Raw genomic sequence first — 21011 nt, 5'->3', positions numbered from 1 at the left:
GCCTGCTTGCCTGCCTGCACCGCTGCACTGCTGTGCTTCTCCCAGGTCGTCTCGTCTCGTCCCGTCCGTCGCTCCCTGGCGCCGCCTGTTCAAGCAAAGCACCCAGCACCTCAAACACGACCATCCGCAGATCCCATCTCTTCTCCCGCCAGACGAGACTCCTCGCATCACCTCAATTCCTGGCCTCCCGGTCTCAAAAGACATCCCCTCTTGTTTCCGACTGCCAATACATACACAACCAACATACATCATACACCACCCATAGCGACTGCGTTGCTTTGCATTCTGGTACTTTGCAGTACTACGGCACTCTTGTCCGACCATTCCAGGCTCAGCCTACGTCGACTTGCGTCTACGTCGCCTCCGTCCAGCACCCTCCGCCCGTTGACGTAGCGCGAACCCGACCACTGTGTAATCCTAATCCTGCGCCAGAAGGAGGCTGTGCTGCAACAAATACGGATTGCTGGGCCACTCTTTTTTCCTGCCAGCAGCTACTACCGCCATTGCCCAGCTGCGGCGCCCATTATCACGCTGATCAGTCTCACTGCCGTCGTCGTCGTCGCCTCGTCGTCTCTCTCACCCGCTGCCGCCGCGGTTACGAATTCCATTGACCTGTCGACCGACCAAAGGTAGCCTGCCGAAAACGCTCCGCTCTTGCCGCCTTTCGCCCTTTTTCGATTCCCATCGCTCCTTCCTTCATGTGTCCGGAAACACGACCTTAATCCACGAACCCCCCGACCTCGCATGCTGGACATTCCGACACCTTCACACCTTGATCGCCCAGCAACAGCAACACAACCAGTCTCCCCCGCATGGCTGGACGACCGACGGGAGGCCCTCCTGGAGGACCTTCCAATAACGATCTGTTACTAGATCTGGAGAACGACCAACCCGTCTACGGTGGAGGACAGCGATCCGCGATGAACGATGACGACCTGTTGCGATCCTACGCCCACGAGCAGGACCAGGCTCAGGGTCGCCCTTCCGTATCCTACGACGACTTTGTTGGTGGCGGAGGAGCTGGAGGAGCTGGACACAATGCGCAACAACCTTCGACATTGAGACCGCAAGCCGCCGGCCCCTCGTCCCCCGGCGTCGGTGGCGGCGCTGCTTCCGGCACTCCCTACATGCAGAGGCATTACAGCCAAACTTCAGAATTGAACAATTATCAGCGATACGCCGACGACTTCGACGACTACCCGACCGAACACGATTCTTACTACCAACAGGGAGGAGCTACCACGAGCCAGAACAATGTCGCGGATCCCTCCGGCAGGGCCAACGCCCGGAACCGTAACAGCGTTCTCAGCCTGGGCGGTGGCTTCTTTGGCCGCATGAAGAATAGACTGGGCATGGGCCAAGGGTACTCGGAGATGGATCTTCCTTTAACAGAGGCTGGCCAGGGACGAGCTGCCGGCGCGGATCAACAGGCTAAGCAGGGCAAGAAGTTCGACATGGGCAACTTCAAGTTTGGCTTCGGTCGCAGCAAGCCGGACCCCTCGACTTTGGGTCCCAGAATCATCCACCTCAACAACCCGCCTGCGAACGCCGCGAACAAGTATGTCGACAACCACATCTCGACGGCGAAATACAATGTCGCAAGCTTCCTCCCCAAGTTCCTCTTCGAGCAGTTCTCCAAGTTCGCCAACATTTTCTTCCTGTTCACGGCTGCGCTGCAGCAGATCCCCAACCTCTCGCCCACCAACCGATACACGACGATTATCCCTCTCTTCATTGTTATGCTGGTCTCTGCGGGCAAGGAATTGGTGGAGGACTACCGTCGCAAACAGGCTGACAATGCGCTGAACACGTCCAAGGCGCGCATCTTGCGCGGCACCGGCTTCCAGGAGACCAAGTGGATCAACGTTTCAGTGGGAGATATCATCCGTGTAGAATCCGAGGAGCCGTTCCCCGCCGATCTTGTTCTCCTTGCCAGTTCCGAACCGGAGGGCTTGTGTTATATCGAAACAGCCAACCTTGACGGAGAGACCAACCTGAAGATCAAGCAAGCTCTCCCGGAGACATGTGCCATGGTCAGCTCCAGCGAGCTGAGCAGGCTCGGCGGCCGCATCAAGTCTGAGCAGCCCAACAGCAGCTTGTACACATATGAGGCCACTTTGACGATGCAGGCTGGCGGCGGAGAAAAAGAGCTGCCTTTGAACCCCGAGCAGCTCCTCCTCCGTGGTGCCACTCTGCGAAACACTCCCTGGATTCACGGTGTCGTTGTCTTCACTGGCCACGAGACAAAGCTCATGCGCAACGCCACGGCGGCACCCATCAAGCGCACAAAGGTAGAGAAGAAGCTGAACATCTTGGTCCTGGTCCTGGTCGGCATCCTCCTCGTCCTCAGTGTTATTTGCACAGTGGGCGATCTCGTTCAGCGCAAGGTTGAGGGACAGGCCCTGTCCTACCTGCAGCTCGACTCCACAGGTTCCGCGAGCGACATCATCAAGACCTTCTTTAAGGACATGGTCACATACTGGGTCTTGTTCTCCTCTCTGGTGCCTATCTCGCTTTTCGTCACCTTGGAGATGGTCAAGTACTGGCACGGCATTCTTATCAACGACGACCTGGATATCTACTACGACAAGACGGACACCCCGGCAAACTGCAGAACATCCAGTTTGGTGGAGGAACTGGGCATGGTTGAGTATGTCTTCTCCGACAAGACTGGTACCCTTACCTGCAACATGATGGAGTTCAAGCAGGCCTCAATTGGCGGAATCCAGTACGCAGAGGATGTCCCGGAAGACCTCAGGGCTACGATCCAGGATGGTGTTGAAGTAGGCATCCACGACTACAAGCGATTGGCCGAGAACCTCAAGAGCCACGAGACCGCCCCCGTCATTGACCACTTCTTGTCTCTGCTGGCTACCTGCCACACGGTTATTCCCGAGCGAAGCGACGAAAAGGGCGGCAAGATCAAGTACCAGGCAGCTTCTCCCGATGAGGGCGCCCTGGTCGAGGGCGCGGCAGAGCTTGGCTACGTCTTCACGGATCGCAAGCCGAGATCAGTCTTTATCGAAGCGCATGGACGGGAAATGGAATACGAGCTGTTGGCGGTCTGTGAATTCAACTCAACCCGAAAGCGCATGTCGACGATTTACCGGTGCCCCGATGGAAAGATTCGCGTTTACTGCAAGGGAGCCGACACTGTCATTCTCGAGCGTCTCAACGACCAGAACCCGCATGTTGAAGCTACCCTCCGTCACTTGGAAGAATACGCCTCCGAGGGTCTGAGAACACTCTGCTTGGCCATGCGCGAGGTTCCCGAGCAGGAATTCCAGGAGTGGTACCAGATCTACGACAAGGCATCCACCACGGTCGGTGGTAACCGTGCCGACGAGCTGGACAAGGCCTCCGAGCTCATTGAGAAGGACTTTTATCTCCTTGGTGCGACCGCTATTGAAGATCGTCTCCAAGATGGTGTCCCTGAGACTATCCACACGCTCCAGCAGGCCAACATCAAGGTTTGGGTTCTCACTGGTGATCGTCAGGAAACCGCCATCAACATTGGCATGAGTTGCAAGCTCCTTAGCGAGGATATGATGCTTCTCATTGTCAATGAGGAAAGCGCTGCCGCGACCCGAGACAACCTGCAGAAGAAGATTGACGCTATTCGAACTCAAGGCGACGGAACGATCGAAACGGAGACCCTAGCCCTCATTATCGACGGCAAGTCGCTTACTTTCGCTCTCGAGAAGGACATGGAAAAGCTCTTCCTCGACCTCGCTGTCATGTGCAAAGCAGTCATTTGCTGCCGTGTCTCTCCCTTGCAGAAAGCCCTGGTCGTCAAGCTGGTCAAGAAGTACCAAAAGGAGTCCATCCTGCTCGCCATCGGTGATGGTGCCAACGACGTCTCCATGATTCAGGCTGCTCACATCGGTGTTGGTATCAGTGGTATGGAAGGTCTCCAAGCCGCCCGAAGTGCCGACGTGTCCATTGGACAGTTCCGCTACCTCAGAAAGCTCCTGTTGGTTCACGGTGCCTGGAGTTACCAGCGTGTCGCCAAGACAATTTTGTTCTCATTTTACAAGAACATCACCCTCTACATGACCCAGTTCTGGGTTAGTCTCCCCCAACTCCCGCCTAACTGCATGCTTGCTAACATCCACAGTACACGTTCCAAAACGTCTTCTCTGGCGCGGTCATTTACGAGTCTTGGACGCTGTCATTCTACAACGTTTTCTACACCGTCTTACCCCCCCTGGCCTTGGGTATCCTTGACCAGTTCATCTCGGCTAGACTTCTTGACCGCTACCCCCAGCTGTACACCATGGGCCAGCAGAACCAGTTCTTCAAGATCAAGATCTTCGCCGAATGGGTCGCCAATGCCATCTACCACTCCATCATCCTCTATGTGTTTGGCGAGCTCATCTGGTACGGTGACCTCATCCAGGGCGACGGACAGATTGCCGGTCACTGGGTCTGGGGTACTGCACTCTATGCCGCTGTTCTTCTCACCGTCCTGGGCAAGGCCGCTCTGATTACGAACAACTGGACCAAGTACCATGTCATTGCCATCCCCGGCAGCATGCTCTTCTGGTGGGGCTTCATCGCTCTCTACGGTACGGTCGCGCCCATGATCCCATTCTCGGCCGAGTACCACGGTGTCATTCCCAAACTGTACAGCAGCCCCGTCTTCTGGTTGCAGACGATCTCACTGGCCATAATGTGTCTATTGAGAGACTTTGCCTGGAAGTTCGCCAAGCGCATGTACATGCCGCAAACCTACCACCACATCCAGGAGATTCAAAAGTACAACATTCAAGATTACAGACCAAGGTATGTAGCAGCCCTTTGCGTGTTGTTGGATGTGATAACTAACATTTATCAAGAATGGAGCAATTCCAAAAAGCTATTCGCAAGGTGCGCCAAGTACAGCGCATGCGCAAGCAGCGTGGCTATGCCTTCTCGCAGGCAGACGAGAGCCAAACGAGAGTTCTACAGGCCTACGATACAACGCAGCAGCGTGGACGGTACGGCGAGATGACCAGCTCGAGGCCTCAAGGAAGGTAACCTCGCACTGTCAGCGCTGCCACCATCGCCCCTAAGGAAGGGCGGCGCTGCGAAAACAAAAAAAGAAGCCTATGATGATCACGATGAAAGGGGCCGGCTGCGTTTTTTACTTATTATTATTACTGGTGTATTCCCAAACGAATGGTAATGCAAAGGCAGCGACGACAGCACGATGTAAATTTTTGTTGGTTTATTTTTTCTTCACATCCCTTCTCGCTTCCTATTCTTATATGCATGGTCGGGATCTCCCTCATCAGAATAAGCAGAGGTCCCAATGGGCTGGCGTTTTCGCTTTATTTTTTCTTCCAAAAAAAAACTTGATTACCCGCTTCCCTCGGGCTGCCTGTATCCCAACACGTGTGTGGTTTGTTCTCGCAAACACACATGTATGGTACACGGGCAAGTCGGCACACAAGCACCCACACCAAAGCACCGAAGGAAAGAAAGGCCGCAGGGCGATGGAATACTACGCACGTGGGAATAACGAAAGGACAAGAAAAATGGATTAGGCAATGAAAACTCATGTCAAGATGCGGCAGGTCCGAGGAGAGGAAAGGATTTGTTTTCTGAGATGACGCTGGAGGGCTGTGTGGACGAGGAGACAGGGAGGTGATGATAGTGTTGTTAGTAGAGATTTGACGAATCGAGAGTATCCGATTCGCGTACGTTGGTTCTTTTTTTTCAGGGACGGCGGGCGTTTTGGTTCTCGGACCACAATGAATTGACCCAGTATCCTCCTCATTCATCCGTTCCAAATCGTTGAGACCCGTATTGCGAGAATGTTCGTATAAAAGCATACGTTCAAAGCTATGGAGTGGCAGGGGCAGGTCTAGTTCATGGTTGATTGTATTGATACCTAAAGGTCGTACTCTATGCCTCATTCTCAACGTGGACGGGCGTAAACTATACACAAGAAGAGAGATTTATCCCCCGCTGACAGCAACGGGCAACCCTTAGTCCATCGCGAAACGGTCGGTGAACCTGAACGTCGCCAGTCCCGCCTTGAAGTCCTCCACGAGGGCACTCACACCATCAGCCGAGTAGACGCCGTCGCCGTCCTCCACGCCGAGCGAGGGAGACCTGCTCAGCGCCGTGTTGAGACCGCCGACGGGCTTGCCCCACCTGTAGGAGTCGATGACGAGCTGCGCGGGGCGGCCGGCCGGGTAGAGGGGCGACTTGTTGGTGCCGTTGAACAGGCTCTCGGCGCCGCTGGCGACGACGACGCCGTCGAAGGAGGTCGCGTCGGCCTGGGCGTACGTCATGTCCACGCCGTCGGCAAGCTTCTCGGCGATGACGGTGACGAGGACGCCGTCGGCCGCGAAGGCGTCCTTGAGCTGCGCGCCCTGGGCCACGGATCCGTTGACGGCCTGGCTGGCGAGCACGCCGACCTTGAGCGTGGCGATGGTAGGCAACTTCGAGCCGAAGATGGAGAGGCCCTGGGTGGTGTTGTCGTGGTAGTACGTGGGATCGGGCTGGAGGTGGGCCATGCCGAGGGCGTCGGCGACGCGGTTGGCGATGTCGTTGGAGATCTTGTTGAGCTGGGTGAGCACGTTCTGCTTGACGGTGTCGGACTCGAGGTGGCTTGTCTCAAAGCGGATAGCGTTGACAAGGAACTGCTGCTCGGCGGGCGTGAGGGAGTTGTAGAAGAGGCGCGGCTGAGACCAGTGGTCGTCGAAGGTGTCGGAGACCTCGCGGACGAGGTGGCCGGTGACGGTGCGTCCCGGGGCCGTGAAGAAACCCCGTCCTTGGGTTTGGTTCGCCTGCGCGGGGAAGCCCTTGTTCAAGGTGTTGGGCGTGTCTGCACTTGGGTCAGCATCCAGTCATCTCATCTGGGCAAGATCATAACTCACATGGGTATTTATTGCGGTGGATAACGTTCTGGCCCGCACCGTCCCGGTTGTTGTTGTGGATGGGCGTTACTGGACGGTTGATGGGCAGCTGCTCAAAGTTGGGGCCGCCGTGGCGGTTGATCTGGGTATCCAGGTACGAGAAGATGCGGCCTTGGAGCAGGGGGTCATCGGTGAAGTCGACGCCTCTGACGATGTGGCCGGGTTGGAACTGCCGCTGGTTAGTTGTGGGCCAGGGGTGGCTGGGATAGAGACATACCATGATCTGCTCTGTCTCTGCAAAGTAGTTGACCGGGTTGGCGTCCAGCTTCATCTTGCCAAGTCTCTGGAGAGGGGCAATCTCCTCAGGGACGATCTTGGTAGGGTCCAGGAGGTCGAAGCCGTACTTGAGGGTGTCCTCCTCATCGAGCACCTGGACGCAGAGCTCCCATTCGGGGCCGTTGCCGGACTGGATGGCATCCCAGAGGTCTTGGCGGTGGTAGTCGGCGTTCTTGCCCGAGACAATCTGGGCTTCTTCCCAGACCAAGCTCGCCTTGCCCTGGAGAGTCTTCCAGTGCCACTTGACGAGCTTCGAGGTGCCGTCCTCTTTTACGAGGCGGAAAGTGTGCACGCCGTGGCCGTCCTGAGACTGTTATTAGCTATGTTTCCTGAACTCCGAGACAATTATGCTCACCATGTGGCGGTAGCTTCTGGGAATGCCGTATCCGGCCATGGCCCAGAACAGGGTGTGCAGAGTGCTGGTCTGAGAGCTGAAGAAGTCCCATGCCGAATCGTGAGCGGTAGCCGCCTGGGGGATCTCGTTGTCGGGGCTTGGCTTGACGGAATGGATCAGGTCGGGGAACTACGGATCGTTGGATCAGTGCTTTTGGAGCTTTTCTCGACCGGCACTCACCTGGATCGCATCCTGAATGAAGAACACGGGAATGTTGTTTCCCACGATATCAAAGTTGCCCTCGTCCGTGAAGCTATTCCGTTAGCGCATGAAGTTCACCAGATGTCGGCCAGTACATACAATCTCGTGGCAAAACCATGGACGTCTCTTGCTGTATCGGCACTTCCCCTGGATCCAGCGACTGTAGAGAACCGCACGAATGTCGGCGTCTCCTTACCATTCTCACTGAGGAATGACGCCGCGGTAAGATTGGAGTAGTCGCCATAGCTGGTGAATGTTCCGTAGGCACCGGCCCCTCTGGCATGTACAGCTCGTTCAGGGACCTGTGGGCGCATTGGTTAGCCATGAAAGCGAACGACAGCTCAGGAGATTCTTACTCTCTCGTGGTCAAAGTGAGTAATCTTCTGGCGGAAGATAAAGTCCTCTAGCAAAGTCGGACCGCGGATGCCGGCTTTCAAACTGGTCTGATCCTCGATTGGGCCGCCAACGTCGGACGTCAGGTAGCCTTCGCTGTCGTCGACTTCGTAGCTCGCAACGTGATCGCGCGAGCCATCATCATCGGAGCGCGCCTTGATGTTGGCCGGGTCTGCAAAGGGGCAGCCGGCGGAGGAGAGGGTGGCCAGGCCGAGACCGGCCAGCAGCAGGGTGGTATGCATATTGGGTGTGCGCCAAGGGCTGACTGTGACAAGTAGCTCGCCTGCTGGATATCGGAACCAGCTTCAGACCACGGAACGTTTCCAATGTCTTGTACGGAAAGGATTGGTACTTTTCCAAGACTATCGACTAAAACGAGAAAACAATGGAGGGCGGCAGGCTACTTATGAACACCAGAGGTCTAGATTGACAAGCGGAGCTCTATACAAGCTAAAGACGACTAGGGGAAAAGCATTATGAACTCAATTCGAGGGCAGATCGGCAAGAGAATGACACTTGTCAGAGCACAAGCCCAAGAATTGTGCCGGTATTGCTAATCATGAGCTTGTGGAGGAGGTCTTCACCGGCCCGGCAAAGGCACTAAGGCAGGAAGGCAGCTTTGCCCAGAACAAAAACACATCCACATCCCGGGGCAGGTGAGCACAACAGCACTGCTTCCTGTGAAGGAGGCACGGCCAGGACTGAGGAATGACAGCATCATAATCACATCAGGCAAGGAGCCCCCCACAAAAAGGGGGGCGCCCAAGGAGGAAAGAGAGGGGTGACAGATGTTGAGATTGGAAAACGAGTTGTTGTGATTCATCCCAGAAGCGTCCACAGTCCCGGACCTCTGATGTTGTGTGCTCATGGCATGCCTTGGCCGCAGTTTGTGTGCCTCACGGGCGAGGCAGGCAAAACATTGACGGTACTACCGTCCATGGCCCATGGATCCAGCCTACGCTCGATATAAGGTTACATCTAGACAACGTGGGCTATTGGAGGGGCTAGAGCTCGGTCCGGGTTGTCTAGTGCTGGCGTGAGAAGGGCGATGGAGCGTGGTTGGAAGAAGGGTGGAGGGGGCGCCGTTGCGGCAGTTGTGAGGCCCAGGAGGGCGGCGGCGCTGCTTGGCCTTACTTAGATTAGTTCAAGCTAGGAACAGAACATGCGGCTGCGGGAGATCGAAGCCCGGCACCGGACGATGCCATCATCCCAAGTCTGTGCGAGTCTGTGTGCTTCCAGGAGGGCTGGTACCTGGGTCTTGGCCCAGCACCCGTGTACAAGGGAAAACGCAAAACACAGAAGCGACCGCGTCGTCTCGTGGTGATTTTTGTGCGACATTGAAGGGGGAAGCGGCTCAGGCGATGGACCGGTGGCCGCCGAGCAAGGCACCGGCCACGGCGTGCGTAATGTTGGGATGGAAATGGGAGTGAAGAACGGCCGCGGAGACGACCGTCTGTCCGCCATGTCTAGTCTATGACGAAGAATGGAGAAGCAAGAAGTCGATTTGGGATGGGATTGGGGGCCAGTAAACCTGGCCTACGGGAGGGACGTTGAGAGATAAAATGGTCCCCGGGGACCCTCGTCGACCAGGACTTGAAGCGTTCTCTAGACATGCTCAAGTGTGATGGAAAGGGCTGGGTACTTTTGCCAAGTCCCAGTGCTGCAAAGTAAGTAGAGAGGCGGGCGAATGAGACAGGAGACCAAATCCGCATGCAGATTCAAATCCCGGCGCTGGGATGGAAAAGGAAAAGAGCTCGCTGCATGAGGTTGAGGTTGAGGTTGACAAGGCCGAACCGCCATCGTCATCGTGCGGGCCCTCTGGTGGGGCCGTTCCTCGCTGATCACCCAAGAGGAAAATACTGTGCTGCGTTGCCCGGGCCTCTGTAATACAAATCACCTCAGTCGAAGCGAGAGACCGGGTTTGTTGCTGCCGCCTTGGGATCGCGTGGACGGGGGTTTTCACGGATGGGGGGTTGCAGCGCAGTCTATCCAAAAAGTTTCCGTGTGAGTCCCAGGATTGAGGTTCGTCTGGGCCAGATGAACGGTCGCAGGCGGCAGGCTCATTGCGCCGGGATAATACTCTGAGGCATCTTGGTGGTGATTGAATTGCGGCTCGCTCGCGGTTTATCATGGCCGCGAAATGAGATGGTTCTCCAGAGATTGGGTCAGGATAAAGAGCCCTCGGCACTTTTCGGAGGCGGCATCGAGTGTAGGAAGACTTGAAATGGCTCGAAAAGAATGTTAGAGATGCGAAATTACGATAATGACGCAAATTAGATGTACTCTTTTTCGAGCGATAAGTCTCTAGAGAGCTGGGAGAACTACATGTCTTCTTGCGTTCAGAAAGACGGGCACATCCAATTACACAGATGCCGACTCTTGGTTCCGTTACAGCAGCCGAGAAGCCCTGTAGTTTGCAAATCTGGATGGGTTGGCAGCTGCACACCGGAAGCAAATGCAAATGTTCAACGCAAGTCACATACGCGCAAACATCTAAAGGTTGGGGCGAGCAGATGGAAACAAGTCCAAGGAAACGTGCCCTGCAGGGGAGCGCACTGCAACCTCCCGGAGGTCTGTCCGGGACGGAGCCGGGGTTTGAGGGGCAGCCAGGGCACTACGTACCGATGGCGCGCAATTCATCGATCGCACAGAGCTCTTTGCTTCCTTTTCCGCTGACCTGCCCCAGCCAATGATCGTGTCTACATTAGCACAACAGAAAACGGTGGGAGGGATGGCCGTCATTTGACTTCCCGTCATCCCATCTTGCTCCAGCCTCTTAACTGTGCCGCCGCTACCAAGACGTGATATTCCATAAATAAACCCAAGCTTCACGGTATTCACATCTAGCCTTAATTCACACCGCATATGTGCGCCTCTTCCCCTCTCTTATTTATAGACATGTCAGACCATTTAACCAGAGAGCCAAGCTTCAACGCGGATGGTCAACTGCTCTCACCTGCCCAACCGTTATGAATCTTGGCGACTGTCGTCTACGAAAGCACCGGACGCGCGCCCAGTGTCCCGCAATTGCTTCTTCCGAACAAGACCGTCCATGATCAACCCAGAGTAGCAGGCGGAATGCAAGGCGGAAATCCCGCAAAAGCAACAATCACGGTACAACCTTCCAAAACGAAAAAGAAGGCCATTCGAAACCGGCAAGGCTCTGCAGTTAGTCACTTTAGTCTCCCTGGTTCGCATGCCACCCACCGTGGTGGTGAGGTCCCGTCTCGCTTCCCTCTTGCGGGGCCTCCTGGCATCTGGCTCCGACCTCTCTGCCGAGCCGAGGCCGGGGACAAACATCGCTTGCGGGCCCGTTTCCCTTAGCCTGGGTAACCCACCAGGACTCCACGCAAAGTTTTTGGTGATTTGAAATCATAGGGAATCGTTTGGAAGACCGAGACTACGTGAAGAATTTGTCCGGCATCGGCTCCATCTCGAGACTTCTCTCATGCCGATTGAGCCGACGTGCTGTTGAAGAAGGAAAGAGAACGAGAATCCGAGCCTACCCTCGCAGCCATCATGTAGGTATGCAGACCAGTTTCAAGGGTGCAACGGCGTTGTAGAATTCCGGCGTCAGGTGTACTGCTCTCCAACCCCAGCTCAGGGTTCTGCAAAAGCAACGGGAACATGCCTTGACGTGAGATAAACGAGGTCGTTTCTAGATTCGCTCATCCGTTTTGACTTTGCCGGTCGGGGAAAACCAGAGGCAGAGCATACTCCAGGCTCATCTCATTTGACCACCTCGGCTCGATTCGATTAAGAAACATATTTCACACCTCACAACAGTGCCTGACAAGCAAAGGCACACACGCACACGATAGTGTGGCACAGAAAGAGTGGTCGTATTGGTGGGGGACTTGCTTGAAGTTCATTGCTTTTGGTGTAAATGAGATCCTAGCTCGATGGCGTCCGCTGGTATCCGGCCATGGCTAACCCAAATGTTTCCCCCCAAACGCCTTGAAAATCCATGCCCCATTTTTCATCATCCATTTCTTTTGATATCCTGATCCGCTTAGTAGAAGAAGCCGATGACCTTGCCGGCAACGTGCTTGCGACGGGCCTCCTCGTGGTCCATGATACCAGCAGAGGTGGTGAGGATGACGTAGCCGAACTGACGGGCAGGGAGCAGCTTGACAACCCACTTCTCGAGGTCGGCGAGGCGGACGTTGTAGCGGGGGGAGATGACACCGCACTTGTTGAGGCGGCCGTTCAGCTGGACGACAATCTTGCCGGAGCGGTGGTCGTCGACCTCCTCGAACTCGCCGATGTAGCCTGGGAAATGTATGAGCGATGTGTTGCGGAAGACTAAAACTTTGACATCACGAGGTAAAATCCGAAAAAGGTGTAAGATCTCCGCGTTCAATATATCGGCAACTTATAGGGGCTGGGTCGTGGGAGTGAAAGAGACGGTCGCCCTAGTTATCATGCCGAATGTACAGGCCCATATTCCTCCAATGATAAAGAAAGAAAGAAAGGAGGCAGATGGGTGGGAAGTTGTCGTGACATACCGTGACGCTGCATGACCTGGAGGAACTTGACGATGACCTTGGAGCTAGGGCGGATGAGGACCTGGCGCTTGCCGGCCTTCTCGGCGTTGTTCATGCTCTTGAGAGCATCGTGGAGAACGGAGGTGCGGACCATTTTGGCGGTCGGTGAATGCGGAGATTCTCAAGTCTTGTGAAATGAGGTATCTGCCAGCGAAGAAGTAAATGTTAGCCTTCCGAGGCCTGTTGAGCGTGGAGAGTGCCCTCCCAGGCAGACAAGCCTTGATCGAGGAGAGGGTTCCGCCAGCTCATTGCTGAAGAGAGGAGCGTATCAGATGTCATCATCGTCGTCGGCGGCATGCAACAGAGGCCTCGAAGAAATCATCGTGTTCTCGTGTGTCGCGCGCGACTCGTCTGATTGCTCCTCTCCGGCATCAAGGAAAAGGCGAGAGTTCCTGCTTTGATCAAGGCGGCATGATGAGCATCTTTGCACGTACCTCGTTGAGTAGTGGTGCCGCTGAAGGTTAGGCAATTGGCGATGGATGGAGATCGGGATGGAGGAGAGCAGCAGAAAAGGGCGAAGCTGTCGTGGACCAAACCCAGCAAAAAAATTCGCCAGTTCGGTTGTGGGTGGTCCGTGCCCGAGAAAAATTGCCCTAAGCGCACGGTTGGGCGACCCCACCGGCCAGCCAATAAGCGATCTCTGGTACTCTGTAATTTTTTCGAGCGCTGAACTCCTCTCCCGTGGAATCGCACAAGCACCATTTTATTCATAAACTACCCATACACATCACAACACCACTCTTCGAGGATCGCACCGACAGAGACTTGACGCAAAATTCCAAGATGGTGAGTCTCCGCCGACTACCCCCCGCACGAATCCCCCTCGCCGCGCCCTTTCGCATTGTCTGTCGCGTGCTCAATTGAGAGGTGCCGGGCAATTGGAAACTATGCGGCGTGCGGCCGAGGCCGATCGAGACCCTCCCCCCGAGCTTCCTTCATGGGGGCTTCGCGCCCCCTCTCCATTGTCGTTGCAGGATCAGACTCGCTGACTGATGGGTTGCGCAATCGTTGTAGTCGGACGTAGAAGAGAACAACGCCCCCGAGGTGGCCGAGGAGGTCGAGGTTTCCGCCGATGCTGGCTCCAAGGGCCAGATGTCCGTTCTGGACGCCCTCAAGGGTGTTCTGAAGCTGGCCCTCATGCACGACGGTCTTGCCCGCGGTCTCCGTGAGGCTTCCAAGGCCCTCGACCGCCGCCAGGCCCACATGTGCGTCCTCAACGAGGCTTGCGAGGAGGAGGCCTACAAGAAGCTCGTCATTGCTCTCTGCTCCGAGCACAAGATCCCCCTGATCAAGGTTCCCGACGGCAAGCAGCTCGGCGAGTGGGCTGGTCTTTGTGAGTTACCCCGCGACGACGGATGCGATGTTGGAGGAGGGCGTGGACTAACAGGGAGACAGGCGTGTTGGACCGTGAGGGTAACGCCCGCAAGGTCGTCAACTGCTCTTGCGTCGTCGTCAAGGACTGGGGTGAAGAGTCCCAGGAGCGCTCCATCCTCCTCAACTACTTCCAGACCGAGCAGTAAATTTGGGTTGGCTTTCATGATTTGAATTTGGGCGTCACGACGGGGGTATAGAGGGGCGACGGGGAAAATCTGGAACCGCCGCAACGAACGAATCTTTCGGTTGTACTCTAGCTTCTTCAGCTGGCATCTCGAAACAAAAAATGGAGGACTCCCTCTGGAGGTCAGGTCATCTTGCATCAGGGCAAACAAAGAGAAACGGCATTGGGCACTCTTGAACCAAATTACTCGCGCACTTTTGGATGCTTTTAGTGATGTGGTGCTATGAATGTGGGCCGCTGCCCGGGAATCTACTTCTTTCCCTCCACCTGGTCGTAGGTCAGCATATGTGTAACAACACCTAGAGGCGGCTGTAATCAGTGTACGAACCATAATGATGTGGTAACCAAACTCCGTCTTCGCCTCCCCGATGACAGGGCTTGATGTTGAGCTTGTCGCGAGAGCGAATGCGACGTCCTCGAACTTGGGGTCCAAGCTACCCTTCGTCTTCCAACCCAGCGAGCCTCCTATCGAGCAATCAGAAAATCATTACCCCTCATGCCGTTGGTGAGTCACCCTGTCACTCGTTTCTTACCTTGCCTGGCCTTGTCTTCAGAGAACTCCCTCGCAACCTCATCAAACTTGGCTCCGTCTCTGATCTTGGCCATGGCCTCCTCCTTCTTTCCATGCTTCTCGCACTGAACCACTCGTCAGATGAAATCTCCGCAACCCCTCAACTCAAGCCTGCGCTCACCAGAATGTGGCGGACGTTGATGGACTGCGCGCCCTTCGCCTTGCCGCCCTTGTCCTCGCTCTCGCCCTTGCCTCCCTTCTTGCCACCGCCGGACTTTCCGCCGTCCTTCTTGTCGGCGGGCTTCTTGTCGTTTTTACCCATGCTGGCTGCGTGAAGTTGGCGTGATGGTGGTGTTGAAAATTGGGTTGACCACATGCGGTGGTGGGGGTTAAGGCACACCCTCTGTTTCTCAACCCAACCAACCAACACCCTGGGAGAGGGGTGTGACGAAATGCGGGGGAGATGACCCGAGCCGCCGCCGCCATGTCGGAGAGCAACACCACGAGTCTCACGCTATCATCGGACGCGCTCCAATTCTCAAACATGGCCTTTCTTAAGCTAACAAACACGTCTTCACTATTTAGCAGCGATCCAAATCATCCATCAAAAAACACGTCGTGACCCAAGAACCTCAGCCGTTCGTCATGGCTTTGACGCCCGCTTCACTGGACAGTCTTCCGACTGAGATCCTGTCAGAGGTCATCTCGTACATTGCCGATCTCAGGACACTCTATCATCTCATAACGGCTTCTCCATCCGTATCCCGCATCTTTGACAGCCCGACCATGGGCCCTGAGGCTTTCGAGCACGTCCTGGCAAACTCAACAGCTCCCCAAGTGTTTGGTTTAGTCCGACTCGTCGCCATTGTCCGAACAGCAACAGCAGATGACCCACCGGCAACATCCCTTGATGCCTTCGTCAAGCGGGCCAACCATCACATGCAACACAGCGGCCGGGGACAGTTCTACAGTAGCATCCCACCTCTGACCCGTACTTATCAACGTCAAAAAACAGGGGCCGTCAGGAGCCTCCTTCAGATCGCTCGCCGAATTGCTTATCTGACCCCAGCTTGTCTCTCCTACTACCGTGAACAATGGCTCTCGGCAACTCCCTCACACGCAGAAGGCGATATGCGCGGGTGGGTGTACAAGACTTGGAAGAATCGCTACGCAGGCCGCCCGTACAGTCCCGATGACATTGGCCCGCCCGTCTGGATCGAAGAGCACAGGGTGACGCGAGGGTTTTGGAGGCTGCAGCTGCTTTACGAACTCCAACGGGCAACCTCGGAGAACCGACTAGGCTGGAAGATGGATGAGACACGCGGTCCGGTCTCCGCGGAGGGCCTATACGGCGCGTTGCGTTATGAGAAGGAGGAATTCTTCACGGTGTCGGACTTCGTCAACCGCATCCAGGGGGAAAGCAGCTCGTGGAGTCTGCCGTGTCCAACTACGACGGCTTCAGTCACAGAATGGCCAGAGCCCGCGCCGCCTCTCGCAGTTGACGAGCCGGCAGGTCATACTCGCGGTTATCTCATGAGTCAAAACCCCGTCGGATGGGTTTACGCAAACATACGCCTCCGACACTTCCCGCCCTCGCCCATCCGCGGCGTTCCTCTGCAACCGTTCCGCCGGCTGGGACTGTTCATATGGGAGTACGACAAGTTGGTGAAGATGGAGCTGATGTCTCCCACAGGATATCCGTTTAGCGCCAAGGGGGAGCCGTCCAAGATGTACACATGGCGTAGCCTGCTGAGCCAGGAGATTCTGGCAGAGGTTGAAGAGAATCTGGACCTGGGGAGCAATCGCCGGCAGACGACGCATACCGACGCCGCGTTTGGACTGCCTCCTCTTTGAACAGTAATTATACTCAATACGATGTTTTGTTTAAAAACCAGCTTGCTCACGTTGTCTAGGGTGATTGGATGTTCCAAGTTCGGTCCAAGTGCAATCTTGTCGATTCGACCAGAGCGTGGGTCACTCTGTGCAACCGATTGCCTATCAGCTGGATAACCCATTCAAATTGTAGGTACCTCAGGCTAACCACCTCGAACACCTTGGAAAGAAGGGATGTTCTCGCCGGGATCTCCAGAAGCACGGTCGGTCAGCACCTCAGGCAACCGCGAGCACTGGCCAGCCTCTGTCGCCACCACCCTGCTGACTCACATTCCCAACTGCCGTTATCTATCGGTTTCTATTCCCTCATTTTCGCCTTCGGGCATTTGGTCAATTTGAAACGATACAGAGAAGATTAGCATGGCCCCTGCACTAAGGATGACACGCTCAATCAAAGAGAAGCTACCAATTTTTTCGCATTTCATTTGCATCGGCTTCTCCTGGTTCTTGCGAACACGACAATGTAATTTTTATTGCTCGCATCGTACTCTTTGAGGGTGCAAAATTGGATTGAAAACTGCGCAATGGGAGCCTCGAACAGAAAACCTCGGCGTTTTGGGAAACGGGCCCACATACGTCCTAGACTGCATCTTTGACCACGGGTTGCATATTCAGACTTGCATAGTATCATTTTATGTTCTGCTGCTATTTTGATGCTTTGGAATCATTGTGAAAATTGGCTTGTTTTGTCTTCTACTGGGCATGATGCAATCTTGATTGCCGCCTTTATTCGGCCACCATGTGCTTCATCATCCGGTCCTCTTTTGGCATGCTTCTATTGCATCTGTAGGATCTTGATGCGATGAACGTTTTCGTCGACCACAGGTTGAAGAACTGCCCGTGATGTTTCCGTCGTGTAATACACAAATCAAGAAAAAAAGGCACAATGAACAAAAAGCTCAGATATGGTTCATCATTCGTCATCATTAATCATAAGGTGGTAGTGGTACAGGTGTCGTAGGTAATACAGGGTATTCGTGAGAAATCAACCAAGGCCCAGGCTGCTTCCTTCCTCCATTTTGACCGTTTTCTCCCAGTTCACACAGGCATGATGAGTCCCAGACCGCATCCCTCCTGGCAAAGAGAGGCCTTGAACTCGCTCGCGCGCCTCCAGTGCTCGCGATCGATGCGCTCCTCTTCCTTGCGCATCTTGAAGTCGAGCAGGCCGTCGTCCCCCTTGCGCTGGCGGACCATCTCGGCCTCGACCTTCTTAAACGCCTGCCAGTCGTCAATCTGCGACGGGCGGGGGATCTGCTGCACCTGCTCGAGGTCCTTCTGGCCATTAACACGCTCGAGAAGGAGCTCGAGGCGGTACTTGTCGGTGGTGGCGTCCAGCTTGTTGCCGTACTGGCGAATGGTGTAACTAACATCAAATTAGTCGAGGATCAAAAGAGGGTAAGCAAGTAATAATACTCACAGGCCATCATATCGCACACCAGCCTGGGGAGCGAGGGTGCTCTTGAGGCGGTAGCCCCTGAGGATACGGATCTGAGTGCCGACTTGGGTGAGGAGGGAGACATGCATATCGGACAGGCGACCCTCGCGGACGTATCGGTAGAGGTTTCCGCGGATGTGCTCCTCCCGGCCGGTGAGGAGAGGAAGGGCAGTGATGCCGTACTTGCTCTTGGTGGGCTTCTCGACTGCGGTGCCGAGGATGCCGTCGCGGTGGGCGCAGGCCAGATTCAGCCACCAGCTGCGATTTGTAAGTATAAGTGCATGTGATGAAGATGGGCAATTACTAACTGGCCAGGCTCGAACTGCTGGTTTACCTCGAGCTCGGAGATGGGGTCTCGGCAACTAGCCTGGACGGTCCAGGACTCGAGGGGGTCCTTGCCGGTAGCGGTAAAGCTAATGTCGCGCATCTCGCCGCCGATGGACAGGCTGCGCTGGCGGACTTGGTCGATGGCGAAGTATTGGTCGCGGAAGCGCGCGCGCCACATTTTTTGCAGGCTCTCGGCGACGGCCATGTCGGCGCGGAAGCGGAGAGGTAGTGGCGAAGGCCGGTTGGCGGGGTCGACGATGTCGGCGAGGAGCTTGTCGAGGCGGGCGTACTGCAGAGTCTCGAAGTCGAGGATCGGGGTGTGGCGCAGCTCTTCCTTGAGGGCCCTCTCGAGGAGGCTCTGGATTCTGTCTGCATTGGGCCCAAGGCTTCTGTTTTGGCGAAGAGAGGTTCGGACGGTGTCGCACAGTTCGAGAAGCTCCTGCTTGGTGGGGAGAGGCTCAACCGAAGGGGACGGGAGCGCGGCTGCTGGCATATTAGAACGTGGTGGTGGCTGTCGGATGCCGGGGTAGCTGACCTGATCCAGGGTACCTCATGAAGTATGTCTCTGATGATCCGTCCAGCTGGAAGGGCGAACGGCAGGGCCTCATCATGACTTGAGTAGGCGACATGGCGATGCTGATGATATGAAGCTGATCTTTAGGGAATCGATGTCGTGCTGTGGATATTCGTGGGTGTTGGAGCTTGCATCTACACGTTGATGGTTTCGTGTGTTCTTGGACTTGCTTGCAGTCCTGGCTGCTGAGGCTGAGGTTGAAGACCAAATGGAATCTCAAGATTAACGAGGATTGAAATGAAGCTTATATGAAAAGCAGGAGATGCGGATATGGCATGAAGGGAAGAAAACATGGCGTTTGAACTAGCCAAGCGTGCGCCCCTGGACCAAGGCAGGGGGGTTGGAGCGATGGGGATTCGTTCTGAAGGCGGTTTGGCTTGAGACCCCCGAAGACACTTGCCATGAGACAAACATGCAGAATGGGAAAGCAGAATCCGTTGGACCCAGAGCTTTGGGTGGCAGGTCTCAGATCGGGGACCAGCAACGATGAGTTCATCGTATCATTTCAGCTGGTGGCGCACGCTACCCGAGGGTTTGGGTCGGGTTGACAACGAAATTTTGGGGGGTCAGTCAGTGGCGCTGAAGAATCTTCATCTCATCGAAAACTGCCAAGCCGGTGGAGGTGGGGGCCCGTAAGCCATCGAAGATCCGGCGTGCTGGGTGGCTTCTGAGAGTAACTGGGAAGGCGCCCCGATGGCTCAGGGTGTTCCAGACTGGTGGCAGTGGAAGGCCGCACTTGAGGTAGCCGCTAGTATCTCGGGGGACGTCTCAGGATTCCTCAGAGGAACGTGGGAGTGCTGAAACATTCTGTCGGAGAGCTCCAAGACTCCGACTCGCTCGTTGCATACGTCTTGGGCGTCATCTGCTTGTGAGGTTATTCCCAGTCCGGCGATGCTGCAAGACATCGTGTTACAGATCAAACATCTAGTCAAACTCAGGCGACTGGTGTTGGCGAGGACGCTGACACTGCATGGACGGGCTAGCACGGGAAAGGCCAAGACCCCCGCCCGGCCATTCGGTCCCTCGCCGGGCCATGTGGTTTTGCTCCGGAAATGTTGTAGTTCGCTTCCGGGTCGGCAGTGGTTAACCTTTTCCGGCCTCCACACGGAGTGTCTGTGGTCCCCGAACACCTAGTGCCATTTAAAAGTCTTTGACAACTTCCGCCCAAGGTTCAGATGGTACCGAAACCGAGATCAAGCCGCTTTTTGTCGCTGCTCGTGTCTACCAACGTTGCTGTCGAGACTTTTCACCATACTTGACTGAACTCATCAGTGGCGGCCACCAACCCGGTCGACTTGCATCAGAGTCAAACTCTCAACCCAATCTTGCCCAATCTACCCGACGCCTCGGGACAAAGGTGTGGCCCTCACCATGTCCACCCAACTCCTCGACTTAACGGCTGTCATCACTCCCAAGCCGGGTAAGGCGGAACAAGTGAGTGCGACCCGGTCGGCATGCTGCCTTGTGTGCACCCATTACCTCACCCCCCAGCGGGCGTCTCAGCGGCCACCTGTCTCACTCCGAGACGAGTAGCGCAGTACTGACGCCCTGAAACCAGGTTTTCCAGCTCTTCAGCAACTGCGTCAACTATTCCAAAACCAACGAGCCAGGCACTCTGCGCTACGAGATCCACAGGGGGCTCAAGGACAAGAACGGCGGTCTCGAGGAGTTCGTCGTGAGGGAGACGTAAGTGGAAGAAGTCCTGACGTCGGCGGAAGCGGGAGATCAACTGACGATCCCAACCAGGTACGCTGACGAGGATGCATTGAACAAACACATGGGTGGTCCCGACGTCGTCGCTCTCGTGAAAGCCATGGAATCTGGCGAGCTAGTCGAGAGCGTCAAAGTCATCCACACAAACCCTGGTGCTGGATACGAGCGCTCCAAAATTTGACACGAGGACTGTGAGAAGTGTGACCTGTGAACTGGGGGACACGATGGCTCTCCCGTGTCTTTCTGGGCCTTCCACTCGAGCAGGCCTCGGACGAAAAGAG

At 55.5% G+C, this 21011-nt stretch overlaps 8 protein-coding genes across 8 annotated transcripts; 4 read left to right on the top strand and 4 right to left on the bottom strand.

Annotated features, from left to right (window-relative positions):
• Positions 1-812: 812 nt before the first annotated feature.
• On the top strand, positions 813-5019 carry DRS2 (aminophospholipid translocase; the record flags this gene model as incomplete). The annotated part of the gene is made up of 3 exons (XM_053181723.1): positions 813-4067; positions 4118-4785; positions 4839-5019. 3 exons carry the CDS (start codon positions 813-815, stop codon positions 5017-5019), a joined length of 4104 nt encoding a protein of 1367 aa, XP_053034371.1.
• Positions 5020-5972: 953 nt separating this feature from the next.
• CAT3 (catalase) lies at positions 5973-8414 on the bottom strand (the record flags this gene model as incomplete). Its single annotated transcript, XM_053181722.1, has 6 exons — positions 5973-6817; positions 6870-7488; positions 7540-7707; positions 7759-7831; positions 7879-8081; positions 8136-8414. 6 exons carry the CDS (start codon positions 8412-8414, stop codon positions 5973-5975), a joined length of 2187 nt encoding a protein of 728 aa, XP_053034370.1.
• Positions 8415-12184: 3770 nt separating this feature from the next.
• Positions 12185-12813, bottom strand: CRP27 (40S ribosomal protein S22; the record flags this gene model as incomplete). Its single annotated transcript, XM_053181721.1, has 2 exons — positions 12185-12444; positions 12681-12813. 2 exons carry the CDS (start codon positions 12811-12813, stop codon positions 12185-12187), a joined length of 393 nt encoding a protein of 130 aa, XP_053034369.1.
• A 689-nt stretch (positions 12814-13502) lies between these two features.
• On the top strand, positions 13503-14239 carry RPS12 (40S ribosomal protein S12; the record flags this gene model as incomplete). The annotated part of the gene is made up of 3 exons (XM_053181720.1): positions 13503-13505; positions 13734-14052; positions 14115-14239. 3 exons carry the CDS (start codon positions 13503-13505, stop codon positions 14237-14239), a joined length of 447 nt encoding a protein of 148 aa, XP_053034368.1.
• Positions 14240-14526: 287 nt separating this feature from the next.
• On the bottom strand, positions 14527-15110 carry PIN4 (Peptidyl-prolyl cis-trans isomerase pin4; the record flags this gene model as incomplete). The annotated part of the gene is made up of 4 exons (XM_053181719.1): positions 14527-14544; positions 14606-14742; positions 14811-14913; positions 14970-15110. The coding sequence occupies 4 exons, from the start codon at positions 15108-15110 to the stop codon at positions 14527-14529; spliced, it is 399 nt and encodes a 132-aa protein (XP_053034367.1).
• A 323-nt stretch (positions 15111-15433) lies between these two features.
• On the top strand, positions 15434-16642 carry COL26b_008975 (uncharacterized protein; the record flags this gene model as incomplete). The annotated part of the gene is made up of 1 exon (XM_053181718.1): positions 15434-16642. The coding sequence occupies one exon, from the start codon at positions 15434-15436 to the stop codon at positions 16640-16642; it is 1209 nt and encodes a 402-aa protein (XP_053034366.1).
• A 1077-nt stretch (positions 16643-17719) lies between these two features.
• On the bottom strand, positions 17720-18936 carry COL26b_008974 (uncharacterized protein; the record flags this gene model as incomplete). Its single annotated transcript, XM_053181717.1, has 3 exons — positions 17720-18044; positions 18099-18374; positions 18425-18936. 3 exons carry the CDS (start codon positions 18934-18936, stop codon positions 17720-17722), a joined length of 1113 nt encoding a protein of 370 aa, XP_053034365.1.
• A 1452-nt stretch (positions 18937-20388) lies between these two features.
• On the top strand, positions 20389-20911 carry COL26b_008973 (uncharacterized protein; the record flags this gene model as incomplete). The annotated part of the gene is made up of 3 exons (XM_053181716.1): positions 20389-20451; positions 20576-20703; positions 20764-20911. The coding sequence occupies 3 exons, from the start codon at positions 20389-20391 to the stop codon at positions 20909-20911; spliced, it is 339 nt and encodes a 112-aa protein (XP_053034364.1).
• Between the last annotated feature and the right edge of the window lie 100 nt (positions 20912-21011).

The sequence above is a fragment of the Colletotrichum chrysophilum genome (genome assembly GCF_026319265.1).
Source record: "Colletotrichum chrysophilum strain AFK26 chromosome Unknown scaffold_82, whole genome shotgun sequence".
NCBI lineage: Eukaryota > Fungi > Ascomycota > Sordariomycetes > Glomerellales > Glomerellaceae > Colletotrichum > Colletotrichum chrysophilum.
This window is presented reverse-complemented; position numbering and strand designations above follow the sequence as displayed.